The sequence below is a fragment of the Pseudorasbora parva genome, chromosome 9 (genome assembly GCF_024679245.1).
Source record: "Pseudorasbora parva isolate DD20220531a chromosome 9, ASM2467924v1, whole genome shotgun sequence".
Lineage (NCBI taxonomy): Eukaryota > Metazoa > Chordata > Actinopteri > Cypriniformes > Gobionidae > Pseudorasbora > Pseudorasbora parva.
The window spans coordinates 4839124-4864072 of record NC_090180.1 but is presented as its reverse complement, the minus strand read 5'-3'; the positions used below and the strand labels follow the sequence as shown (position 1 = coordinate 4864072).

Genomic DNA, 24949 nt, shown 5'->3' with positions numbered 1-24949 from the left:
ATAATGCATGGATTAGCCAGGACTTTTTAAATATAACTCTGATTGTTTTCATCTGAAAGAAGAATATCATGTCCCTAGGATGACTTGAGGATGAGTAAATTGTGGGATCATTTTAATTTTGGGGTGAACTAACCCTTTAAAATGCTTATAATTTACGCCAGACTCGACTTACTTTACCTAACCTCAGAATAATAAAAAATAAGTTTAAAGGGGTTAAGATCAAAGTCCACACCGTAAAACACACTACATGAAGAAAGTCTAGAAAACTAGAATTGACGAAAATGACCTTAGTGAATTAAATGTTGTCATATTAACCGCCGTACTCTATTACTGTTGTTTTAGTAGCATAATAACCTGCACAAAAACATTACGTTTAAACAGTCCTATTGAGCATGATGAGCAACATTCCTACATGTGTCTAAATGGTAGGATATTTTAGAGGTATTTGTTAGTTTATGTAGGACAGGCATGGCGTTTCCCACATTTACACAATCTGTTGCAGATGCACTGCATTGTTAAAACATTAAATAGTCCTATAAATATCCCTCAATGGTTCATCAGTGTGTGTGATTCAGAAAACAGATACACACACACACACACACACACACAAAGATATTCATCTTTCATGAGTAATATAGCTGCAGCAGAACTGGCAGCTTGAATTCAAAACGAGATTGAGACGAGGCATGAGAGCTTTTCTTTGACTGACTGCATGGTTCAGAAACAAAGCTCCTACTCTCACTATGTACAATTGTGAATTTTGTCATAAGCCACTCTTGAAATCACAGAAGCAACTGCTCTAAAACCCTCAAGAAGCAGGAAATGTTTCCAGCACGTCAATCACGGCTTACTCACTATGTGTCTGGAAACAAGTATGACTCACAAGGAACATTTGCTTTGTGTTTCCTGAGCGCCCAGTTATTATTGTTTGTGACATCTCGGAGAAACGCCATGTTTAGCAGCTTCTCTGGAGCTTTAGAAATGAAACCAACTCACAAAAGAGATCTCCCTGTGGAATCGAGCTTCCAGGCCGGAGACGTTCTTGAAGGTGCTCACATAGAACCCAACACGACTGCAAAGAGGAAAGGAGAGGAATAATAATCAGGCTCCGGTCTCCAACAAGTGCACAATATGCGGAAGACGCATCTGGACAACATTTAACGAGGAAACAGATGGACACTAGTGATCAGTAGAGTTCAGACATTTGAAAAGTTCTTGACAAAATAATGGTATATTTTCTCACTCAAAGAATATGGATTTTAAGCAAAATAAAGAGTTATTATGGGGAAATCATATCTGCAAGTCACCCCTTTAAGTTAAAATGCATCCGTCCATGCTTCTACAGTACATCGATAAGAACCCTAAAACTCTACATAGTACAAACCTAAAATAAAACAGCCATTTTTTGATGTCTGCAACCGTTTTAAATGTATCTCTGGCATCTTTCTTTCTGGCTCGAGCTGAAATGAGCGTGGCTGGAGGGCCTGGTGCAGAGGAAGCGGCCGATTGGATGAATTATGTAACCAGGCTGTGGCTTCAGTGAACAGACAGACCCTCCCCGCTCAAACTGCTGACCACAACATACAGATGACCACAAGACACACACACATAATCATAATTCCTGCCTTCGACAACACTCAAAATACTAACCACATTATTTAAAGGGATTGTACACCCAAAATTCTGTCATTATTTATTTCCAAACCTGTATTACTTACTCAATTTTCAAATGTTTTTTTTCCATATATTGAAAGTCAGTGGGGTCCAAAATAATATTCACTTTCATTGTATGAAGAAAAAAAAAGGTGTTCCTCAGAAAGTAATACTTTCATTATACAGATAGTCAAACAGGTTTGGAATGACACGAGGGTGAGTAAATGATATCAAATTTCATTTTTGGGTGAACTATCCCCGACACATATTCCTGCAACACCACATATTGCTTAGCACAGCACAGCTATTCATATTTTCTCTGTCATAAATAGAGTAAATCAATGCATATACAGTTACAACAATCCATTTGTGCTCTAAATAAACGGATGACTAATTCTAAATTTTCTCATCTTTGTGAAAAAGAAGGTGACTCCTGTTGTGTAAACCAGTTATTAATGACAGGTCACCTCATCTATCATTATCCATCCTGCAATTATCGACATGATTGTTGTCCATAACCAACACACATAATCAACAATAAAAAATATACACCAACACAACACACACATATATATATATAGCCACAGAATTTCTTTTAACATCCAGCAGCAAATAATAACTCCAGCCAGCAAATGAATTGCTTTATATCACAAAAAGCTATTTTTTTTTTGCAACAAGACAAATAGTATTCAATCCGCATGCATTGCATTTTTACAAATATATCCCTGATTTCTTCTGCAGCATATTCAATTCTCTTTAAAAGTGACCTTACCTCTTCTACTGCATGTAGCCACTGCGGTGACATGAATGTTCACAGCTAGCATGCTGTGCAACTAATGGACAAATCTAGAAAACTGGGATGTGAATGTGCATTCCAGGAAGTCCTTTGGTCAAATGAAATCAATATTATCGGCCAGAGCCTTGTATTGTCAGGGCACCAGGCTGTAAATATTACAGCCACCCGTCTGAGAGTACAATAATTATACTGGGCATTATACAGGCTTCAGTTATGTAAGAGATTGATGGCTATTTATTGAGCTAGTCTTGCATATAATTTTGTACACCAGTTAGTGTTGAATGTGAACAAAGGGTCAAAATGTGACTCACAGAAAAATGTCTAACTTTAACAATGACACAATTTTAGCTCTTTAAGGCCACGTTCACACAAGGCCAAAGCTTTCCCTATCCAATTTTTTCCAGCTATTACCCACTCTGAGACTTGTTTTTTTAAATAACACTAGTTTTAGGCTCCAAAAATGCCAGATCCATCTGGACGAAACGCTGATATAATACAACATTTTTACAGATACAGCTAAACACGTCTCCTTGTGGACGAGGCCCGTCTGTAATGAATCCATACAATCTTTAATCTGGCTGTTTCATCACATCAAATATTTATTAAACGGATAGTTCAGCCAAAACTGAAAATTCTGTTATTAATTCCTCACCCTCATGTCAATCCAAACCTGTCAGACCTTCGTTCATCTTTGGATCAAAAAATAAGTTTTAATGAAATCTGAGAGCTTTCTTTCCCTCTGTTGACAGCTACACAACTACCATTTTGATGCCTCAAAAAGTTCATTAATAGATCGTAAAAACGAATCCATATGAATTGAGCGGTATAGTCCAAATTTTCTGAAGAGACACGATCACTTTATGTGATAAACAGATTGAATTTAGGCTTTTATTCACACATAAACATTGATCAACTCACACATCAGGAGGGGTATTCCAGAAAGCAGGTTATGTGACATAACCGGGTATGTTTAAGAGTAAGGTAGCGGATAACCTCAACTTTTGGTTCGGAGGTAACTTTCAGGCTATGTAAGTAACCATGGTAACTTACTCTGAACATATCCTGCTCCGGAGTAGGTTATGTTTCAGGGTTCGTTTGCTTAAGAGGTATTCAGATGTGTTTAAAATAATTAATGTGCTTATTAATATAACCAAATTGGTTTCAGTTATATAATATACAATATTATATATTAAACGTATAAAATATTATGGGCCCTATCTTGCACCCAGCGCAATTGACTTTGTACACCAACGCATGTGTCATTCCTATTTTGCACCCGCGCAAAGCGCACTTTTCCCTCCACAGAAGCACGTCACTAAACTAGTGAATGAACTTGCGCTCCCTGAGCGGTTCAGCGCAAAAAAAGGAGGCATGTTCCGGCGCAAACAATCCCTGGTGCTATTTTGCTGTTCCATTAAACAAATGCGCGTTGCGCGTTGTTCATTATGCTATTTTAAGGGCGCATGCTTGACCATAATGTATAGCGTGCACAACGCGCATACACTTTGCTCATGTAATCTACACAGATGCAACAGTTATTTTTGCAAATCATAAATCATAAAAAAAAAAAAATATATTAACACATGAGATGACGGAAATCATTGTGGTGTGCCACGAAGATGTGAAAAAATAGGCATAAATCTAGCTTACAAATTATTCAGGCTAATTGTAGTAATTAAGGATCAGACCTGTTTGCCCAATAGTGGCAAGACATAAATGTATATAAGGACATCTGACAAACTGGTTTCAACTTCTCTGTCTTTCACTGCTCTTACAAGAACATCAGTCTCCTCGGCTGTGAACCGCTCCTGGCGTGCGCCTGGTAAATACGCCATAATAATAGCAATCCATAATGGAACTTGCGCAGCTGCTTTTAAAGGGAATGTTGGATGACGCTCTGATTGGTTTATTCACGTTACGCCCAAACCACACCTATGAATAATGAAGCTACTTCAGACCAACCCATTTTAGATGCCATTTATCCTGCCGGGAAAATAGCAACAGCGCCGAGACCCGCCCACAAAGTTACTTGCGCTTCGCGCTTTGACATTTGCGTTTCAGATCGTTAAAATAGGGCCCTAAATGTTAATGTAATTCAACTATTATTATTTATTTTTTATTGTCACCTCACACATGGATGTGCATTCAATTAATTAGCATCAAACAAACAATATAATTCTTATTCTCAGTGAATAAGATTACATATTAAACAAAGACACTGAACAAATATTGCATAATCACCAATAGGTGGCGATATGCACTAAGTAGGTTATACAAATCGGCATTAAACAAAAGAAGAAGGTGGCGCGCTTCTTCTTAGCGTCTGTTTCCATGGCTCAGTTGAGAATGTCTTGAGTGTTAACTGGGAACCTGCTCTGAGTTGTCTGAACTTACTCCTGGACCCGTTTTTGGAACCAACATACCCCAAGTAAGCAAGGTTTGGGTTAATTAACTGAGAGTTTAGGGTAAATGTGACGGTAAGTTAACCTTGCTTTCTGGAATACACCCCAGATATGGCAGGCAGCTCTAGCATGTTTGCTTGACGTGCAAGAACCGATGAGGTTTGTTCTTATCTGTTACATAGCACGTTTGAGCTTCCTCAACAACCAATGAGGTTTGTTCTTATCTGTTACATAGCACGTTTGAGCTTCCTCAAAAACCAGTGAGGTTTTGTTCTATTGCATCAAGCAGGTTCGGTTGAGCTTCTGTTTACTCACTGATCAATGTTTATATGTGAACAAAAGCCTAAATTCAATCTCTCGCTTCTCTTCAGAAAACCGCTCAATTCAACTTCAACTTTATTGTCAATTGTATTAGGTTTGATATTCTGTTTTCCTCAGACCCACGGTGTAAAAACGGCAGCAATATAAAGACAAGTTAAAAATAGATACAATATATATATATATATATTATATCGGTCAATATTCATATGGATTAGTTTTACGATCTCTATGAACTTTTTAAAGCGTCACAGAGGTAGTTGCACAGGCTGTCAATGGAGCGATAGAAAGCTCTAAAATTTAATTAAAAAGATCTTCATTTGGGTTCATTTCCCGAAGATGAACGGGAAATGATGACAGTATTTTCATTTCTGTGTGAACTATCCCTTTTATAGAAATGAAACAATAAACCATCAAGAAAAAAAATCAGGAGTGCTCTTCATGTAATATTAAAAAAGTGCAAATATTAAACTCCGATTGCAGTAGCAGTCAGTCTTAAAATGTCTCACCTATCCCAGAGAGTGGGCAGCTCATCCTGCAGGCCAACATTGAGATCATCAAAAACCCTTTGGGCCTTTTTCAAGTCTTCCTCTGCCTAAATGTACACAGAGATATGGCATATATGTTTAAGCAATAGCTCGGATCACAGTATACATTATTTACAAAATGTATTGTAAAAAATTCAGCAATGACACACCGCAAAAAAGCTTTTCTTACTCAGTATTTTTGTCTTGTTACAAGTCAAAATATCTAAAATTTCTTACATTAAGAAACATTTACTAGACAAGTACAAATGATTGTCTTGTTTTGGGAAAAAATAACTCAAAATTAAGAGTTTGTGCTTAAAATAAGCAAAATAATCTGCCAATGAGGTAAGCAAAATAATCTTAATTCAAACAGAAATCAACATTATTTTGTTTACCCCATTGGCAGATTATTAATTTTGCGTTATTTTTCCCCAAAACAAGGCAATCATTTGTACTTGTCTAGTAAATGTTTCTTAATGTAAGATTTTTTTAGAAGCAAGACAAAAATACTAAGTAAGAATAGGATTTTTTGCAGTGCAATTGTATTCAGAACGTTTCAAAGGCCATGAAGACTGACATACTTTCGATATCTTCTTCTCATTCCTCATGGTTGAAGTCTGCAGGGTCTCAAGATGGTGTCTTGCACTGTCATAGTCAATTAATTTCCTGCTTCTCTTTGCGACACGCATCTGGAGGGAAGGAAAACACTTGAGGTTACTATGGTTACCCTTCAGATGAATGTGTTTCGCATTTATTTCCAGCACTGTGCTGGCACATGCATCAGCTTAAACAATATTGCTCATGAAAATATGAATAAAACATGATTTCAAACCAATTCAGCATGCGTAAAATGACATCGGCACCTTGAGATCTGGGAACTGAGTCAAATATGTTTCGAGTGTGTTGATGGTAGAGTCGACCAGCTTCTGATGGAAGTCCTCCCACAGAGCATCACAGTTCTGCAGAGGAGACAGCACAGCCATCAGCCAGATTAACCCACAGCGTTTGACAAGCACCAGAGATTTAACAGAGCGCTGGATGAGAGCATCTACTGTATACAGGGCTCCCGAGGGGTCTTAAAGGGTTCGTTCACCCAAAAATGAAATTTCTTTCATTAATGACTAACCTCATGTCGTTCCACACCTGTAAGACCTCCGTTCATTTTTAGAACACAGATTAAGATATTTTAGATTTAGTCCGAGAGCGTATGCAAGTGTATGCACACTATACTGTCCATGTCCAGAAAGGGAATAAAAACATCATCAGAGTAGTCCATATGAGACATCAGTGGGTTCATTAGAATCTCTTGAAGCATCAAAAATACATTTTGGTCCAAAAATAAGCATTGTCTTCTCTTCTGCGTTCCTAAAATAAAGATTCAAACGGTTATGAATCATGATTCGGATCGAGTGTCAAACTGGCGAACTGCTGAAATCACGTGACATTGGCGATCCGAATCACGAATCAATACGCTGATTCATAACCGTTTGAATTTATTTGAGGTTTGAAAACAAACGTGGAAGAGAAGACAATGCTGAATAAAGTCGTAGTTTTTGTTATTTTTGGACCAAAATGTATTTTTGATGCTTCAAGAGATTCTAATGAACCCACTGATGTTCATATGGACTACTGTGATGATGTTTTTATTCCCCTTTCTGGACATGGACAGTATAGTGTGCATACACTTGCATACGCTCTCGGACTAAATATAAAATATCTTAAACTGTGTCTGAAGATGAACGGAGGTCTTACGGGTGTGGAACGACATTAGGGCGAGTCATTAATGAAAGAAATGCCATTTTTGGATGAACTAACCCTTTAAAAAGCCTTAAAAGCATTGAACTTATTCATTTGGAAATAATACCTTAAAACGACTTGGAAAGTATTGAATTTTGTAAAAAAAAATCCATAAAAATAGGGCACAGTGTAGGCCTACTGTATAAATATGAAGGAATTTTCCGTAATGTTTTTTTACAGGTGTTTTACCTGTTTTTTTGATTATAACACACTGCATTAGATTATGTTTTAAGGGTTAACAGAAATTTCCGTAAAGTTGCAGGAAAATGATCAGTACATTTTCCGTTTTTATTTTTTACAGGGTATGTAACTTCTCCGTATTATATTTTTCCTCAAACGTTTCATTTGTCAACAATGATTATTTTGATTAAATAACGTTGAATAAATAAAGAGTGGCGGAACCAGTAACTGAGAAATACCGTGAGCATGTGACGCCTTCAGTAAATGAAGACAATGCGCTACAGCACCACAGCCATTGACTGCAACACTACACACACCTCAAGCAACAAGCAAAGGAGAAGAGCGATAAAATGTGTTTTTCTTTGCTGGTAGGGACGTGAAATAGTTATTAATTTATTATATAAATGGTCTTAAAAAGACTTGAATATAACTTAGAAATCTGTAGGAACCCTGTGCTTAGCCCGTTTTAAATTTAACATGCTGTTCCTGTATCACAAACCCATGAGTTTAGGTGTTGAATTTATGATTCAGCAGCAGGGAAATTAAAATCTAATTATGCTCTTACTCATTCACAGAGGAAGCGAATCAGATCGTGACTGCACTGCGCTCCCGTCGGTGAGGTGTGAGTAAACAGAAATGAGCGTCCTCGGGTAAATGAAATGTAAATTTTCGGAGGACAGAGTCACAGCCCCACTCCATACTACAAAATGACATATGTCATATTATCCACTATTAATAACTCCCTCTCTCCAGCCACATCATCTGTGTGCAGGAGGACAGATGCCATGGTTAGATTTTTTTTTCGTCTGGTTTTATGAACCATCAGTTTGTCAATTATTTCCTCGCCAGTATAAAACAAAAAGGAGTGAATATAAAAACAAAATGCCAAAATGCAATACTGATATGCGGAAAACTGCATTATGCTTGTGATTCTAAAATACAATTAAATATTTTATTTTTAATATTAGTATTAATTATAATAATACAAAATGTATATATATGAATTCTGTTTCCTCAAAAAAATTATATTTCACAATATATGTACATAATCCTAAAATAAAATCAGATATATAACACAATAAAAATAAATTATTATTATTATTTAAAGTATTATATATATATATATATATATATATATATATATATATATATATATATATATATATATATATATATATATATATATTGTGACAAGTGTCCCGAGCGCTCATCAGCGTCGCCCTGGAAACAAGGCGGGAACACCTGCACCCGCTCATCACAGGCTGAGCCGTCACAGCTGCAACTCATCAGCGGGCGGCTTTATAAGCCTGCCCGCCGCCCAAAGAGGTGAGAGATGTCTCCAGAAGACTCGGCTAACTGTTGTCTCCATTCTCCCTCCAGAGAGCAGCGTGTGACGGCCAGCACTCACTCTGAGCACGGATCCAGATCACCGCGAGCACCGAGGACGCAAGAAGAGACCACACCGAGCACGGAGCACCGCACTCAACGCACTTTCACTTTCACTTTGTTCAATAAATCCACCCTTCGGGGAAATTCACCTGCCCTCCTGTGTCGTGTACTTCTTCACCCCGTCACACTGGTGGAGAATGCGGGCAAGAGTGTGAAGAAGTACCGACATCAGGTTCACGTGGAGTGGTTCCCGTTTCCCCGAGACTTTTTCCCTGGATTTATTTTTTCCCCACACTTATTGGTTTTTTCCCTCTGTTTCCCCAGGTGGCGCTCCTCCCTGCAACGATGGACGAACTGTTGAAACACCTCACCGAGGTGAGCATCCGCCAGCAGCAAATTATGGAGCATATGGCCTCTCGACAAGACACTACCGAGCGGGAGCTGCTCACACTGCGGGCGGCCGCGGCCCAACGCGCTCCGCTGCCTGACCCTCGCGCCCAAGCAACCCAACTCATGCCACGGATGACCGAGCACGACGATGTCGCCATATACCTGGAGATGTTTGAGACCATCGCTACCCGCGAGGCGTGGCCAGAGGATGAGTGGGCTCGCATCGTCGCCCCGCTGTTGACCGGGGATGCGCAGCGGGCGTACTTCGCGCTTCCCCCTGCGCAAAGCACTTCGTATGCGGTGCTAAAGAAAGAGATCCTGGGCCGTGTCGGGCTATCCGCGATCAGCGCTGCACAACTCTTCCATGACTGGTCCTATGACCCACGGCGCCCGCCCAGACTCCAAGCCGCGGATCTCTCCCGTCTGGCACAACACTGGTTGCTGGCCGAGGGTTCCACCGCCATCCAGGTAGCGGAGCGCGTCGTCATTGACCGCCTCCTGCGCGCGCTCCCGCGCCACCTCCGTCAAGCCGTGGGGATGCGGAAGCCCACCACCAAGGATGAGCTGGTCGAGGCTATTGAGCTGGCGGATGCCACCTTCCACCGGGAGGTCGGGGAGCGAGCGTCGCCTTTTCCCCGAAGGGTGGTCCAGGAGCGACGCACGCCGGAGGGTACCTCGCGACCAGTAGGCAGGCCGGCGGTTCCCGGGCCTCCGGACGAGCCCATGCCCACCGAAGCCCCGCGATCCCCTGGACGAGCATGGCTGGCAGGCTGCGCCGTGCACACAGAGAACGCGCCGCGGGCGGAGGTGAAGATTAACGGCCGTCCCTTCCTGGCTCTCCTGGACTCCGGCAGCGCCATCAGCCTCGTACAGGCGGCAATCCTGCCGCCGCGAGGAGATTCGAAGACCTCCGTCCCCATTGTGTGTGTGCACGGCGATACCCGAGAAGTCCCCGCACGTCGCGTGTCCATCGAGGCCGCCCCGGGCACCTGGGCCATCGAAGTCGGGATCGTCAAGGATCTGCCGGTCCCCGTGTTGCTCGGAAGGGACTGGCCGGGGTTCGACCGTCTCCTCACCGCCGCCACTCAGCCTGTCAGCCAGCCCGGGAGCCGCCCAAAGCGCCGGACCGCGCGGAGACCCAGACGGCGTCCTGTGCTGCTGGCTTCGGACAGCCCCCGAGACGGTGAGTCCACCCCCCAAGCTGCTAACCTATTCTATGATCTCTTCCAGCAGGTCTCGGGGGCCGGGGCGTTCGCCCGCGAGCAGCACGAGGACGACCGTCTGAAGCACTGCTGGGCTCAGGTACGGGTCGCGGAGGGGAAGGACCTACAGCCCGCGCCGCACCCTACGCCCCACTTCAGAATTGAACAAGGCCTGCTCTACTGTGTCGCTCAGCGAAGGGGGGAGGAAAAAAACCTGCTCGTCGTGCCCCGCAGCAAGACCGAGGCAGTGATGGAGATCGCCCACGCACACCCCATGGCAGGCCACCTCGGGGCTCAGAACACCATCCAACGGATCCGAGATCGCTTCCACTGGCCCGGCCTGGAGGCCGAGGTGAAGCGCTTCTGCCAAGCCTGCCCCACCTGCCAGCGGACATCGCCACGAGTTCCTCCCCCCAGCCCGCTGATTCCGCTGCCCATCATAGAGGTGCCCTTCGAGCGAATCGGAATGGATCTGGTGGGACCGCTGCCGAAGTCCGCCCGGGGGTTCGAACACATCCTCGTCATCGTGGACTATGCCACCCGCTACCCAGAGGCCATTCCCCTCCGGAAAGCCACCACCAAGGCCATCGCCCAGGAGCTCTTCCTTCTGTGTAGCCGGGTGGGCATCCCCGCCCAGATTCTGACTGACCAGGGCACCCCGTTCATGTCCCGGATGATGGCAGATCTCTGCAGGCTCCTGAAGGTCCAACAGCTCCGCACAACGGTGTACCACCCCCAGACCGACGGCCTCGTCGAGCGGTTCAACCAGACGCTCAAGCAGATGCTGCGGCGGGTGGCCGCCGAAGACCCGCGGGACTGGGACAAGATGCTGCCCTACGTCCTCTTTGGCATCCGGGAAGTCCCCCAAGCGTCCACCGGCTTCACCCCGTTTGAGCTCCTCTTCGGCCGGCAACCCCGCGGACTGCTCGACGTGGCCAAGGAGGCCTGGGAGCAACAACCGGGGGTACACCGTTCCACGATCGAACACGTGCGGCAGATGCGCGACAGGATCGACCGCGTGATGCCCATTGTCCGGGAGCACCTGGCCAAAGCCCAGCAGGCCCAACGGAGGCACTACGACCGGGCCGCCCAACCCAGAGAGTTCCAGCGCGGGGACCATGTCTTGGTCCTGGTCCCGACCGCCGCCTGTAAATTCTTGGCCACCTGGCAGGGTCCCTTCACGGTCGCCGAGAAGGTCGGGCCCGCCACCTACCGGGTCCGGCAGCCTGGGAAGAGGAGAGCCGACCAGCTGTACCACATCAACCTCCTGAAGCGCTGGGTCGGGACCGGGCCCCAGCTCTCCGCGTTCACGGACTCCCCACCTGTGATGGTAGACATGGACCCCCAACTGTCGGCGGCCCAAAAGTCGGAGCTGCAACACCTGGTCAGTCAGTTTTCTGCGGTGTTCTCCCCTCGCCCCGGGCGGACTCACGTCCTGGAGCACGACGTCCGGACGGCCCCAGGAGTCGTCGTTCGGCAGCGGCCCTACCGTGTTCCGGAGGCTCGGCGACACGCCATTGAGGCAGAGGTACAGGAGATGTTGAGGTTAGGGGTCATCGAACCATCACGCAGCCCGTGGTCCAGCCCGATTGTGATGGTCCCAAAGCCCGATGGCACCTTCCGCTTCTGCAACGACTTCCGTCGGCTCAACGAGGTCTCGGAGTTTGACGGCTATCCCATGCCCCGCGTAGATGAGCTGCTGGACCGCCTGGGGAGGGCGCGGTACATCTCCACCCTCGACCTCACGAAAGGGTATTGGCAGGTACCCCTCTCCGCTCAGGCCAAGCCAAAGACAGCCTTCTCCACTCCGAGCGGCCACTGGCAATACCGCGTCCTCCCTTTCGGCCTGCACGGAGCACCCGCCACCTTCCAGCGGCTCATGGACATCCTGCTCCGACCCCACCAAGCCTACGCGGCGGCCTACTTGGATGACGTGGTGGTACACTCCGAGACCTGGGAGGACCACCTGGACCGGCTGCGGAAGGTGCTGTCGGAGTTACGTCGGGCTGGGCTGACCGCCAACCCCCGGAAATGCCACCTAGGACTCGCGGAGGCCAAGTACCTCGGCTACCAGGTGGGACGGGGCCTGATCCGACCCCAGGAAAAGAAGGTCTCGGCGATTCTCTCCGCTCCCCGTCCCGCCACGAAGACGCAGGTACGAGCCTTTTTGGGGTTGGCGGGTTACTATCGGTGCTTTATCCCTGACTTCTCCTCCTTAGCCTCTCCCCTGACAGACCTGACCAGGAAGGGGCAGCCAGAGAAGACCCAGTGGAGCACCGAGGCGGAGGCGGCCTTCCACCGCATCAAGTCGGCCCTCACCTCGGCACCGGTCCTACGAGCGCCCGACTTCAATAGCCCCTTCCTGCTGCAAACGGACGCCTCCGACACCGGGTTGGGAGCCGTCCTCTCCCAGGTCACCGACGGCGAGGAACACCCGGTGATCTACATTAGCCGAAAGCTGACCCCAGCAGAACAGCGCTACGCAACCGTGGAACGGGAGGCGTTGGCCGTCAAGTGGGCAGTCCTGGAGCTCCGGTATTACCTCCTGGGCCGCCACTTCACCCTGACCACTGACCACGCACCACTACAATGGATGGCCCGGGCCAAGGAGACGAATGCCAGGGTGACGCGGTGGTTCCTGGCGCTCCAGGACTTCAACTTCACCGTCCAACATCGTGCCGGGACGGCCAACGCCAACGCCGATGGTCTTTCCCGGATGTGGTCAGCTTTCGCAGGTCTGTCAGGCTCCACTCCCCAACCCCCCCCAGTTTCCCCACTTCTCCGCAGGACCAGGACGTCGCTTAGGGGGGGGGAGTGTGACAAGTGTCCCGAGCGCTCATCAGCGTCGCCCTGGAAACAAGGCGGGAACACCTGCACCCGCTCATCACAGGCTGAGCCGTCACAGCTGCAACTCATCAGCGGGCGGCTTTATAAGCCTGCCCGCCGCCCAAAGAGGTGAGAGATGTCTCCAGAAGACTCGGCTAACTGTTGTCTCCATTCTCCCTCCAGAGAGCAGCGTGTGACGGCCAGCACTCACTCTGAGCACGGATCCAGATCACCGCGAGCACCGAGGACGCAAGAAGAGACCACACCGAGCACGGAGCACCGCACTCAACGCACTTTCACTTTCACTTTGTTCAATAAATCCACCCTTCGGGGAAATTCACCTGCCCTCCTGTGTCGTGTACTTCTTCACCCCGTCACAATATATATATATATATATATATATATATATATATATATATATATATATATATATATATATATATATATATATATATATAACAATTATAATGCAAAATTATTATTAATATTATGTGTGTGTATATATATATATGTATATATATATATATATATATATATACAATATTTAAAAAAACATATTCTTCAATTTCTCTAATAGCAAAAAGACCATAACACTCATTCTTTTCTCTGAATAACAGTTCTACATACCTACATGCATTAATGCCAGCTATTAAATGATCTTTATGGGAATTTAAACAGCCCGAGGTTTAAGATGACCTCTTCTGAATCTATCTTATAAATTGTCTGTGAAATGCATGTGCATCGGCTGCACAGTAGACCTTAACGGCTCAGTGACTTGACCCCATTTTCTCTAAAAGGTGCAGCATTTCAGCTCTGGCTCAGGTACGGAGTACAAATCCCTCAGCTCGTGTGAGAGACTGCCAAAACCTCTGTTCTTAAACCCCAAATCTCACCAGAACAGATAAGAATGTTCTAGAGTTGGTGAGACTGATTTTTCGATCTTTAAATGAACATAATGCTCAGGTTACCAGAGGACAGGAATTTAATTTTCACCCACTTTCACAGCACTTCTTGAGCATATAAAACTGTGAACAGAAATCAACACCCATCCTTGATCTTTAGCAGCTCTTTTAATGTCCTGTGACATGCATTTCCCACAGGCCGTTTGTCTGATGGCTCTCATCTACTTTAATATTTTCCTTACAAAACATTCTTGCCTGTAATTTTGACAATGTTCTGTAATGTAATGCCATACCTTTCCAATGGTCATGACATCATCCTTGCCGTGCCAGTCAGGCTCATATACTTCATGTAAGGACTCTGTCAGGTTCATAGAAGCTTGCTGCATCCCTGCAATCATGACAAAAAGACAAACAGCTTCAGTGTGCAGCAGGTGTGTGTGTGTGTGTGTGCACTTGTACCTGTATGTGTGTATTTTGCAGTGGTTCACCTTTCACAGCTGCTATGTAGGCCTTCATCTCCCTCTGTAGCCTAGAGCCCTCAAACTATGGATCAGAACACAAAAGAAGTTCATCATCAGATATTAAACCACACGGAGATATTGACAACATTACACTGACTTTCATTTAGTGACGTTTTACATTTTAAGATCTGTCAGTGAATAGCCTTTTTAAAAGAAGTCTCTTTTGATCACCAAGGGTGCCTTTATTTGATGAAAAATACAATAAAAACAGTAATATTGTGAAATATTATTTAAATTAACTTTATTCTATTTGAATATATTTAAATAAAATGTATTCCTGTGATTGCAAAGCTGAGTTTTCTAATGCTATTTCCTGCATTCGGACTTATGTACACTGTTGAAGAGTTATTTCTTTTTTTTTTTTTTTTAATTACTATATCTTTACAACTGTTTTAACTATGCTTGTTTTTAATTCTTTATTCGTCCATATGGTATTCTTTTTTTTCTCATGCATTTGTTACCACTGTTTTAATTAATTTCTATGTAAAGCACTTTGAATTGCCATTGGGTATGAAATGTGCTATACAAATAAACTTGCCTTGCCTTGCCTTGCCTCATGCTAAAGATGGACAAAGTTTCAAAATACGAGTTGGACGTATGACGGAGTATTTCTGTGCCAAATACACTCCTTCAGGATTCAAACAAGTTTCGGAAACTTTTTTTTAGGATGGCCATGTAAGACGTCATAAAGGGTGTAATTGCTTTTATGGGCACTTCTCGCAGATGAACACACACACACACACACACACACACACACACACACACACACACACACACACACACACACACACACACACACACACACACATCAATAAGCTTTATTTGGTTACAGGATTGTGTGTGTTTGTGTTTGTGTGTGTGTGTGTGTGTGTGTGTGTGTGTGTGTGTGTGTGTGTGTGTGTGTGTGTGTGTGTGTGTGTGTGTGTGTGTGTGTGTGTGTGTGTGTGTGTGTGTGTGTGTGTGTGTGTGTGTGTGTGTGCCCTTGTTTATATTACATTGTGGGGACCAGCCAGCGGTCCCCATTTTTCAAAACGCTTATAAATCATACAGGATGAGTTTTTTTGATAAAGTAAAAATGCAGAATGTTTCCTGTGATGGGTAGGTTTAGGGGCAGTGTGTGTGTGTGTGTGTGTGTGTGTGTGTGTGTGTGTGTGTGTGTGTGTGTGTGTGTGTGTGTGTGTGTGTGTGTGTGTGTGTGTGTGTGTGTGTGTGTGTGTGTGTGTGTGTGTGTCTCTCTCTTTAGCTCCGCCCACTGCACGCATCCACGAGCTCGGCTGTTTTCTGAAAGAATCGGTTCAGTGTATCTGTCTTTTATAAATCTGATAAACTAAAGACTCTTGTGAGATATGAAGGATCAACATTACTCTAAAGATACTCAAGATTAACATGAGACTGGCAGAAACTGTGTGTGTTATATACCGTTTAAATAGTTGAATATAATCACAGAAAAATTATCTTCATGTTGGAGAATATATAATAACTTCAATTTCTAGTGAAGAGTAATAGCTGTCCATGGTGCTGAAACCACCGCATCACATAAAAATACAAAAATCGCATAAAATCATACAGAAGTCATGCTCTCCATGAGCTCTCAGTCAATGCAGCAGACTGAAGTCATTTCATTCTGTGCGCTCTACACCAGGCTTAGCAATCCTGAGACAGCAAAATACTGCGAGGAGACTTGAAATGAAAAGCCCGACCTCTATCAGCTCTGATAATCTTTCTCTGCACAACATGGTTGAATAATGAACCTTTCGATGAGGCAGTCTGAATGAAATATGTCAGCATTAAGCATGAAAGGAACAATTTAGATGAGAGATAACATGAGTGTCTCATATATTAGAACGCCTGTGTGTGTGTGTGTGTGGGCATGTTTTTGTGAAATATGAGGGCACAAATGTGTATAATGACATGGGTATGACACAGGTATTACAGGAGAGGGTGAAATATGAGGACATTACCCATGTCCCCACTTTTCAAAAGGCTTATAAATCATACAGGATGAGTTTTTTTAGAAAATAAAAATGCAGAATGTTTGGGTAGGTTTAGGGGCTGTGTGTGTGTTTATGTGGTTTATGAGGACATTCATTTGTATAACTACATGGGTATTACACTGGTATTACACTATACATGTGGTTTATGAGGACATTTCAAATGTCCTCATATTTCAAATAGCTTTAAAATCATACTAAATGATGTTTTTTTGAGAAAGTAAAAAACCAGAATGTTTCCTGTGATGGGTAGGTTTAGGGGCAGGGGCTGTGTGTGTGTGTGTGTGTGTGTGTGTGTGTGTGTGTGTGTGTGTGTGTGTGTGTGTGTGTGTGTGTGTGTGTGTGTGTGTTTGTTTGTGTAAGTGTGTGTGTGTGTGTGTGTGTGTGTGTGTGTGTGTGTGTGTGTGTGTGTGTGTGTGTGTGTGTGTGTGTGTGTGTGTGGTTATTACACTGAGTCTGGAGTGTTTTTCAGTCTGGTGTAGGCATTGCAATCAGCCACTGTCAGATTTACAGTATTTCACGGGCCCTGACACAGATAACTGATGTGCACAATATCTCAGTGCAGTTAATGGCTCCAACGAGTGATTTATGAGCCAGACTGGCAGCATACGGTGTGTGGGTTCGGTTTTGGCTGTGACTGGTATCCTCCAGCTGTAGTGATTGACTCTGACTAAGCAAATATAATATTGGTCCAATTCATTCTTCATGTAGATCTCTCTGCACAAAACATCCATCACACGGTGATTACAGGAAGCACCGAGCAGAGACGCTTTGATGGAGCCCAAAAGACTGGAGAGGAAGGGGTTAAAGGAGAGGTGAGAGAGTGTTTCTGGAAGCACCACACACTGGAGCATAAAGCAGTCTAATCAGGATTAGTGAGGACAGGTGGAGAGGGTGGGATTATACTGCTGCTTTTTCTTCAGCAAACACACACTTCTTCTAGAACTAAACGTCCCTCACAGACACTACGAATATAAACATCAAACTAATCAAATGTGAGACCAAATGATTTGGTATTAAATATGGCGCTATTTCAGTGGTGTCAGTTAAGTAGAGGCCGATCTAATGTATCTCGCTGTATATAATGGACTATGGTACTTTTGCGATATAGTTGTTGCGATATAAAATGAAGCATCATTGTGAATATCGTGATGATTTTTATTTGCCCATTGGATGTCCTAAAGACGTTTTTCGAGATGCCTTGTGACTCACAAGCTTGAGAGCATTAAGATGATTCAATAGCGTCTCCGATTTAAACTAAACTAAAGTTTGATTCATTGTTTGATTCATCCTTTCTTGATTCATCCATAAGTTTGATTCATCGTTTTAAATGCTTATAATAGCTCAAAGATATTGATATGCTACATTGCGATACTAGGATAGTATATTGAGAGCACTGCATTAGCCATACATATCTTCAGCGATTAGCATATGGCTTTGTATCAGTAGAAACCCTGGAGTATAATCAAATGATTGTGCTTTCCCACCTCATATCCCCCGAGACAAAAGATTTATGCATTTTATTTCTGGACAAATTCCTCCCGTGACGCAAATTGACGATATTTGCGTCATCTTTGGAGTTTTTGGCCAGAGGCTAAAGACTACAGCCAGCAGAGGGAGCCATTTCCACATGTTTTCAACCCACACATGGGGATGGGTTACACACTCACAGCACAGCTCACAGCTGCAGGCATTCATTTAAACGGATGCTAAGCAATGTAAGTGTTTTAAATTCTCAAATTAATTTCTATCAAAGTAAAGCTTCCAAAGGCATGAACTGAAAACGCATCAAACTTAACATGCGTTGTGAATGTATGCCGCGAATGTGGTCGCGATTACCTCAGCTCTCATCACGAGATCTCATTAGCTCATTAATGACGATAAATGTAATCTGACTCCTAATCTGAGTTAGTGCTGTGAGACTCACGCGGCGACTCGATCGTTATATTGAACACACACGTTCAGTTTTTAATTGTAGTGTCTGTTCTCTAACTCAGTCACAGTAATCCAGTAGTGGTGGCTTTGGGAATGGCCTCACAGGGCAGCGAAGCATTCTGGGAATTGTAGTCTTTCATCCCCATGAGACAAAAATAAATTTTCTGTCTTTTCTCAGTCTAGAAAGCACCAAATTACTACATTAATGACCCAGTTTAAATATAGATTCATCTTTCCAGCGCTGAAGTGCCCCTTTAAGAAGAGAGAATAGTGAGAATTGTAAATGTGTCAGTGCCTTTACTGTAGCATTGATGTGTTTTAATGACAGAACTAATGAGAATCGTTTAGACTGCAAAGACTTTTCAGACAAAAGAGAAAATATGACTACACCTTCGAAGGTTTTATCCTATTAGTACAGAGAACTATAATAAGATAAAGAATATCAATGGACATTTCCTCAGTAATATCCACCCCAGTCATTTTAAAGTGATATATAAACACAGAATGAGCCTGGCTCTCTGCTGCTGGTGGGAAAATCAATCCAGCAAAGCGTCCAGCCCAAGAGAGGTAGGGAAGGGAAATAATGATAACGCCTTTGGAACACAAAAGCATGTTGGATCGCACTTATTAAAAAAATGTGCTTATTAATGCTGTCAATCGATTAAAAAAAGTGATTAAAATGAATCTTAAATTTCTTGCAAAGCTTTTATTGTAATACTTTCACATTAAATCTGCAAAATAATGTAGACACAACATAAAGACAGTATATTTTAAATACTTGTTTTATCCCCCAAAATACAAGCCCTGAAAATGCAACACATTCTTTTTTCCAACGAGTGTAACTCAACAAGCTTTTTTGTTTCAAAGACATTATTCGTCATGATTTTACATCCATACTCTTTAGCTGTTTGCTTTGCTGGATTGATAGACCCGTCAGACCCGCCGGAAACAGCATCACACACATCTTACCTCCTGTCTTTTGAAGTTCTGCACACACTGCTCAAACTGTTCATCTTTCGTCTCATCTGCCTTTCCCAACTTCTGCAGAACCTGAAAGCAGAAAGCACAAGGAGTCTTGTGATTCTTGACGATGTAACCACATGAAGCATATTATTAAAGCAGTGGTTCTGGGGGTTTTTCTAGACTTGGTTGTGTTTATGGGGCGCAGTATAACATGTCTTAATACTTCTTTTTTTTTAAACGCTGTATTTTTCTTCTATTCTCCCTTTATTCCACACCGCTGTCTCCACTGTCCTTTGAACGGCTCGTTTGCTTCCTGCTTCTCTGAAGTTCATCCCTCCAAAAAACCCAATGGTCTTAGATTGGTTAGAAGGCCAAATGTAGTTTCCTGTATTTTTATTGGCTGAAGAGCCAAACACAGGTTACCGGAAACGCCACGCCCCTTCCCATTACGGGCAGAAGTCACATCTGCGGAGACTAGCAAGGGTTTATGATGTCACCAACCCAGGAAGAAGCTCGTTGTAGTCCAAACCGGCCGTTTTTGTAGGCAATAAACTGCCGTAACTTTAAAAGATAATATCTCTGTTTGCATTGAACTTTCAGCGCTGTAACTTTGCAGATACTGTTTATGCTCAAGCAGCGACATTACACACTAACTAAAGTTAAAAAAGTCAAATTGCATGCAACCACCTCTTTAAGTCATCTGACAAAATCTTTTAGTGTTAATGATGAGCCCAAGTAAAATGCTATTATTTTTTTCCCGAACATCAGAAATGATTCTATCCATATAAATGTTTGCATTTCTTATGGTCAGTAAAGATGAGTGATAAATGCCAGCATTTACAGAGGAAGCACAGCATCCGGTTCACACAGCATTCTTTGCTGAGCCATGAATGAATCCTCTAACAGTGTCTGAACACCCGGTGGACAGTATGACATGCACACAAAAAAAGGACTGAGCAGACCGGCATATATTACACTTCCCAGTCTGTCAAGTCTCTCTGCCAAAAAGAAGACTTCTGTCACATGACCAGCTCACTGCCTACCCATAGTGACTAACATGAAAACTGCTGCCAACTCTTACTCAAACACTGCATTTGCTCAGAACGAGAGATGGGCATTTTTGATACATCTTTCATGTAAAGTTTAAACTGATGAATATTCACATCGTTTGACTGTTTAAATCAATACTCTAACACAGATACTATCCTATGTGCATTCAATGGCAGCCAAAGGACATAATGTGAGCAGGTTCTGTGCAAACAATACAACAGTAGTCTTTATAGTCTATTACAAAGGAAATGGATGTTTTGCTTTGGCAAACACACACATAGTGATACGCCAACAACCCGTACAGTCACACCAGATGGTTTCCTTATAGACGAGCTATCCTGTAAAAATGATGTCAGGCTACCTAAAACGTGTCCTCCATGTGGTGTGACTAATAACTGATGTTAATCATAGTCTAAGATATTAGATTATAACATCTGCAATCATTTTTAGTTCCTTAAGGTAACAGCGGCAAGCTTTATTTTTTTAAAAGTATCAGTGGAATTTAAATGTTTTATAACCACACTTTAAAAAACAATTACATTCTGTCTGAATCCGAAATCGCCCCCTATACCCTCAAACAGGGCCTTGTTAGAGAGGACAGCCATTTGTAGTGGTGTCTGAAATCATAGTGGACGTTATTAAGTGTACTCATTCAATCCCACAATGCACTGCAATAACGAGTGTACAGTCGATGTACGCTCAACGGCTGACCGAATTCACTCACTCGTTTTCATTCACTCCTTTAAGTGAACTAGAGTGAACTAATGTAGGGAATAGTGAATGAGGGTTTAGGGAGCGATTTCGGATTCAGTCTATGATTCTTTTGAAATGTGATTTACTTTAAATCTACTTAAAATGTTAGCTTAACAATATTCCCTGACCGTTGTTCCAACTAACCTGACAGAGTTCTCTGAACATGCAACAAAGTTCATATGAAGTAATATTGAATATAATAATTATTGTTCACATCAGTGTTTAAATACATTTGTTGTAAGCATCAGATTGCATATACACTGCCCGGAAAAAAGTCGCTGTTTGGATTTAAATAGGCAAATGCTTAAGAGTTGGATCATCATTGCAGTGCTTCTTGTGGTTATCTTCCTTGCTTCTTGTGGTTCCACGAACACGTTTAAGATGTAAAGGTGACCGGGCTTTCTCTGTTGCAGCTCCTAGGCTTTGGAACAACCTTCCGCTGTCTTTAAAGACTTGTCCATCATTGGGGGGTTTTCAGAGTGCGCTAAAAACGTATTTGTTTTCCTTAGCTTTTGATAATGCTTTGTAAGTTGTGTATGTCATATGTTTGTATTGTTTTTGCACCTATTATTTTTAAATTTTCTTGTATACCTCATGTACAGCACTTTGGTTCCACTTGTGGTGTTGAAAGTGCTCTATAAATAAATGAAGTTGAAGTTGAAGTGATTTTTATGTTTGGCAACAGTTCTTCCAACCCTTATTGATGGAGTGTGTAGCTTTTCATTTCTTAAACAATCATATAGGAAGACACATCATGGCCATATTCTAGGATGACAATGTCAAGATTCATCAACTCAGATTATGAAAGAATGGTTATGAGGGGCATGAAGGATCATTTTCACACGTGAATCGGCTGCTCTGAGTCCAGACCTTACATTCGTAGAAAGTCTTTAGCATGTGCTGGAGGAGACTTTACAGAGTCCTGGACTCGTACATTGTCAATTCAAGATCTGGACCCAAAACGGACGCTCCTCCTGATGGAAATAACATCATAACATTTATTTCCATCGAGAGGTGCATACAGTTTTGGTCAAGATCTTATATTGGCAATGAAAGAGTCAAACACTCTGTAAACTCTGCTGTAAAGTTTCCTCCAGGGAGGCAAGAGAGGCAGTGCCTTCTCAAAAAAATTTATAGGAAAAAATGCATAGTACAAAAATTAAAACCACACAAATATTACAAAAGATTACATTAAAAGGTGTATAGATTGCTCTTTTTTATAACGTCCAGCAGCAACACCAGTGACTAAAGTAAAAAGCGGGTGTCCACGTCTCTCCTGCCTCCTCTGAGCCCATTGAGTTTAAGCAGACCCCGAAAGCGTGCGCTGGGTTTGGTGGGGGGTGATTGAGAATGAATGAATGAAGGAAAGTCACATGAGAGGAGGCAATGCCTCCATCGTGCTATGATTGAAAACGATTGGTTCATGCAATAAATCTCGCCTCTTGTTTTCGTGCAAATTACACCTCCACGAATCAGACTGAATTAACAAAATGATGCCATTAATGGGAAGACTAATTAAAAAGTAGGTTAACACTTAGATCCCTTCTTCCCTACTAAGATATACAGAACCCAGGTCAAAAGAACTTGTGACGGGGTCTTTAGTGAGCAATCAGCTTGGTGAAATCAGAGGTAGGCTATATAGTCGTGTCTGTGACCAGAGTTTCCAGAGCTCTGATGACCGATGACTGATCCGGAAATAAGTTGACTAAAAAGAACATCAGTTCACAGATAATACTGTTTACATTTTTACTGCCTTGTAAAAAATGTAAAAATGCTTAAAAACACCCAGTTAAAGGTGCACTATGCAACTTTCCGTCCACTGGAGGGCACCAATTCTAAACAAAGGCGTAGTTTGATGACGCCAAGTGGTTAGCGCAGCATCTTGGGACATGTGGACTTCACCTCACAGCCGGTGGAAAATAGGACTCGGGCAGAAATCATGTTCATGGATGCGGTTATTAACGTTACTGTAGTGTGAAGCAAAGCAGGGCCGAGTGTCGAGGAGCTGAGCGCGGCCGCTGGAGCGACTGTTACAGAAACACACGGCTCGCGAGTACTGGGACTTTTATTATGACGGGACGGGACACAGTCGCCGGGCGCTCGCACTTCTGCTTTTTCCGGGCAGGTAAAGCAGCTCTGTTTATCATATTAGATACATTTAAGTGTGTTTAAAATTATGTTATGACGTTCCCCTGTGCGTTCACTCGGTGCTGCTGTGACTCTTGTTCACACTGCTAAGAGAAAAGCTTCTGCAGAATAAGGGTGCTTTCAGATCTTGAGGTCGGTTCAGTTGGTCCGAACCAAGGGCAAACAATTATACATTGTTCCTTGGTTCCTTTTCACACCACACTGATTGCTTTGGTCCGAAACAGTTACGAAACCGAAACGAACCAAAACACAAGCACGTGACAACATCCACATTACTCATTGGCCATGGCGTGTTTCCTAAACTGTTTCCTTTCGACTGGTCAGAATTTACGTGTGGAAAAATTCCAACAGAAGAGGCAAAGCCAGCAAACTATAATAACACTATGGAGAGACGACTGCGCGGGCTGGTTTTGTTTCTGGTCATAATCTACTACACTGTGTGTATTCACCACAGTATGCAAACAATACATTTCTATAATGAAGCGCGGATGCGACATGAAAACAGCGCTCTGATGCAGTGCAGACGGCGAGCGCGCATCACTCGTCACTTCAAGCGGAGGCATGCATTAATTATTCTTAACTGACATGCTCATCTTCCCGAAAATATTTCCAACGATCTATCAGGTAATAATGTCATGCACACAATGTCAGCGCAGCTAACTACGGCAGCTGGTTTAGTCCAAAAATGTTCAGTACTTTGGCAGTTGGTTCTGTTCGAGGTCGGATCACGTTCTCACCACAAACGAACCGCTCCAGAGTTCGTTTGAAAGCGTATCGAGACCACCTCTTCAAGGAGGTCTCGGTCCGCTTGTTTGGTCCGCTTTTGGTGCGCACCCGAGTGCGATTGCTGCTTTCAGACCTGACCAAACGAACCGCACCAAAGAGGGAAACGAACTCTAGTACGATTCAACAGAACTAAATGAGGCAGGTGTGAAAGCAACCTAACAAACCGAGGGTAACGCAGATATGACGCAATTGACAGGCGACTCGCTCAAACGCTATGCTGAAACGTCCCGGTCCGTAGTTAAAATAGCAATTTTCTCACAATTTACAAATAGTTGGAAACATTTGGGATATTGTAAGTACTCAACTGAACAAAATATATACCACTGCCCTAGTGGTTTTTGGATATTTTACTGCAAAAAAAAATACTACAAGGTCCACCTTTAATGACATTTTCAGCATGCATTACATTTTTAATGTAAA

The 24949-nt window shown here is 43.3% G+C and overlaps 1 protein-coding gene across 6 annotated transcripts in view; it reads right to left on the bottom strand.

The window, feature by feature from the left end:
- The window catches only part of amph (amphiphysin), a 70120-nt gene that overhangs the window by 19682 nt on the left and 25489 nt on the right, over nucleotides 1-24949 (bottom strand). For all 6 annotated transcript variants that reach the window (XM_067453571.1, XM_067453570.1, XM_067453574.1 and 3 more), the window contains exons 2-8: nucleotides 19799-19879; nucleotides 14871-14925; nucleotides 14676-14770; nucleotides 6560-6655; nucleotides 6278-6385; nucleotides 5679-5764; nucleotides 997-1072 (exon numbers count right to left, since the gene is read on the bottom strand). In XM_067453571.1, the coding sequence (XP_067309672.1) occupies nucleotides 997-1072; nucleotides 5679-5764; nucleotides 6278-6385; nucleotides 6560-6655; nucleotides 14676-14770; nucleotides 14871-14925; nucleotides 19799-19879 (597 nt within the window). The remainder of the gene's footprint in view (nucleotides 1-996; nucleotides 1073-5678; nucleotides 5765-6277; nucleotides 6386-6559; nucleotides 6656-14675; nucleotides 14771-14870; nucleotides 14926-19798; nucleotides 19880-24949) is intronic.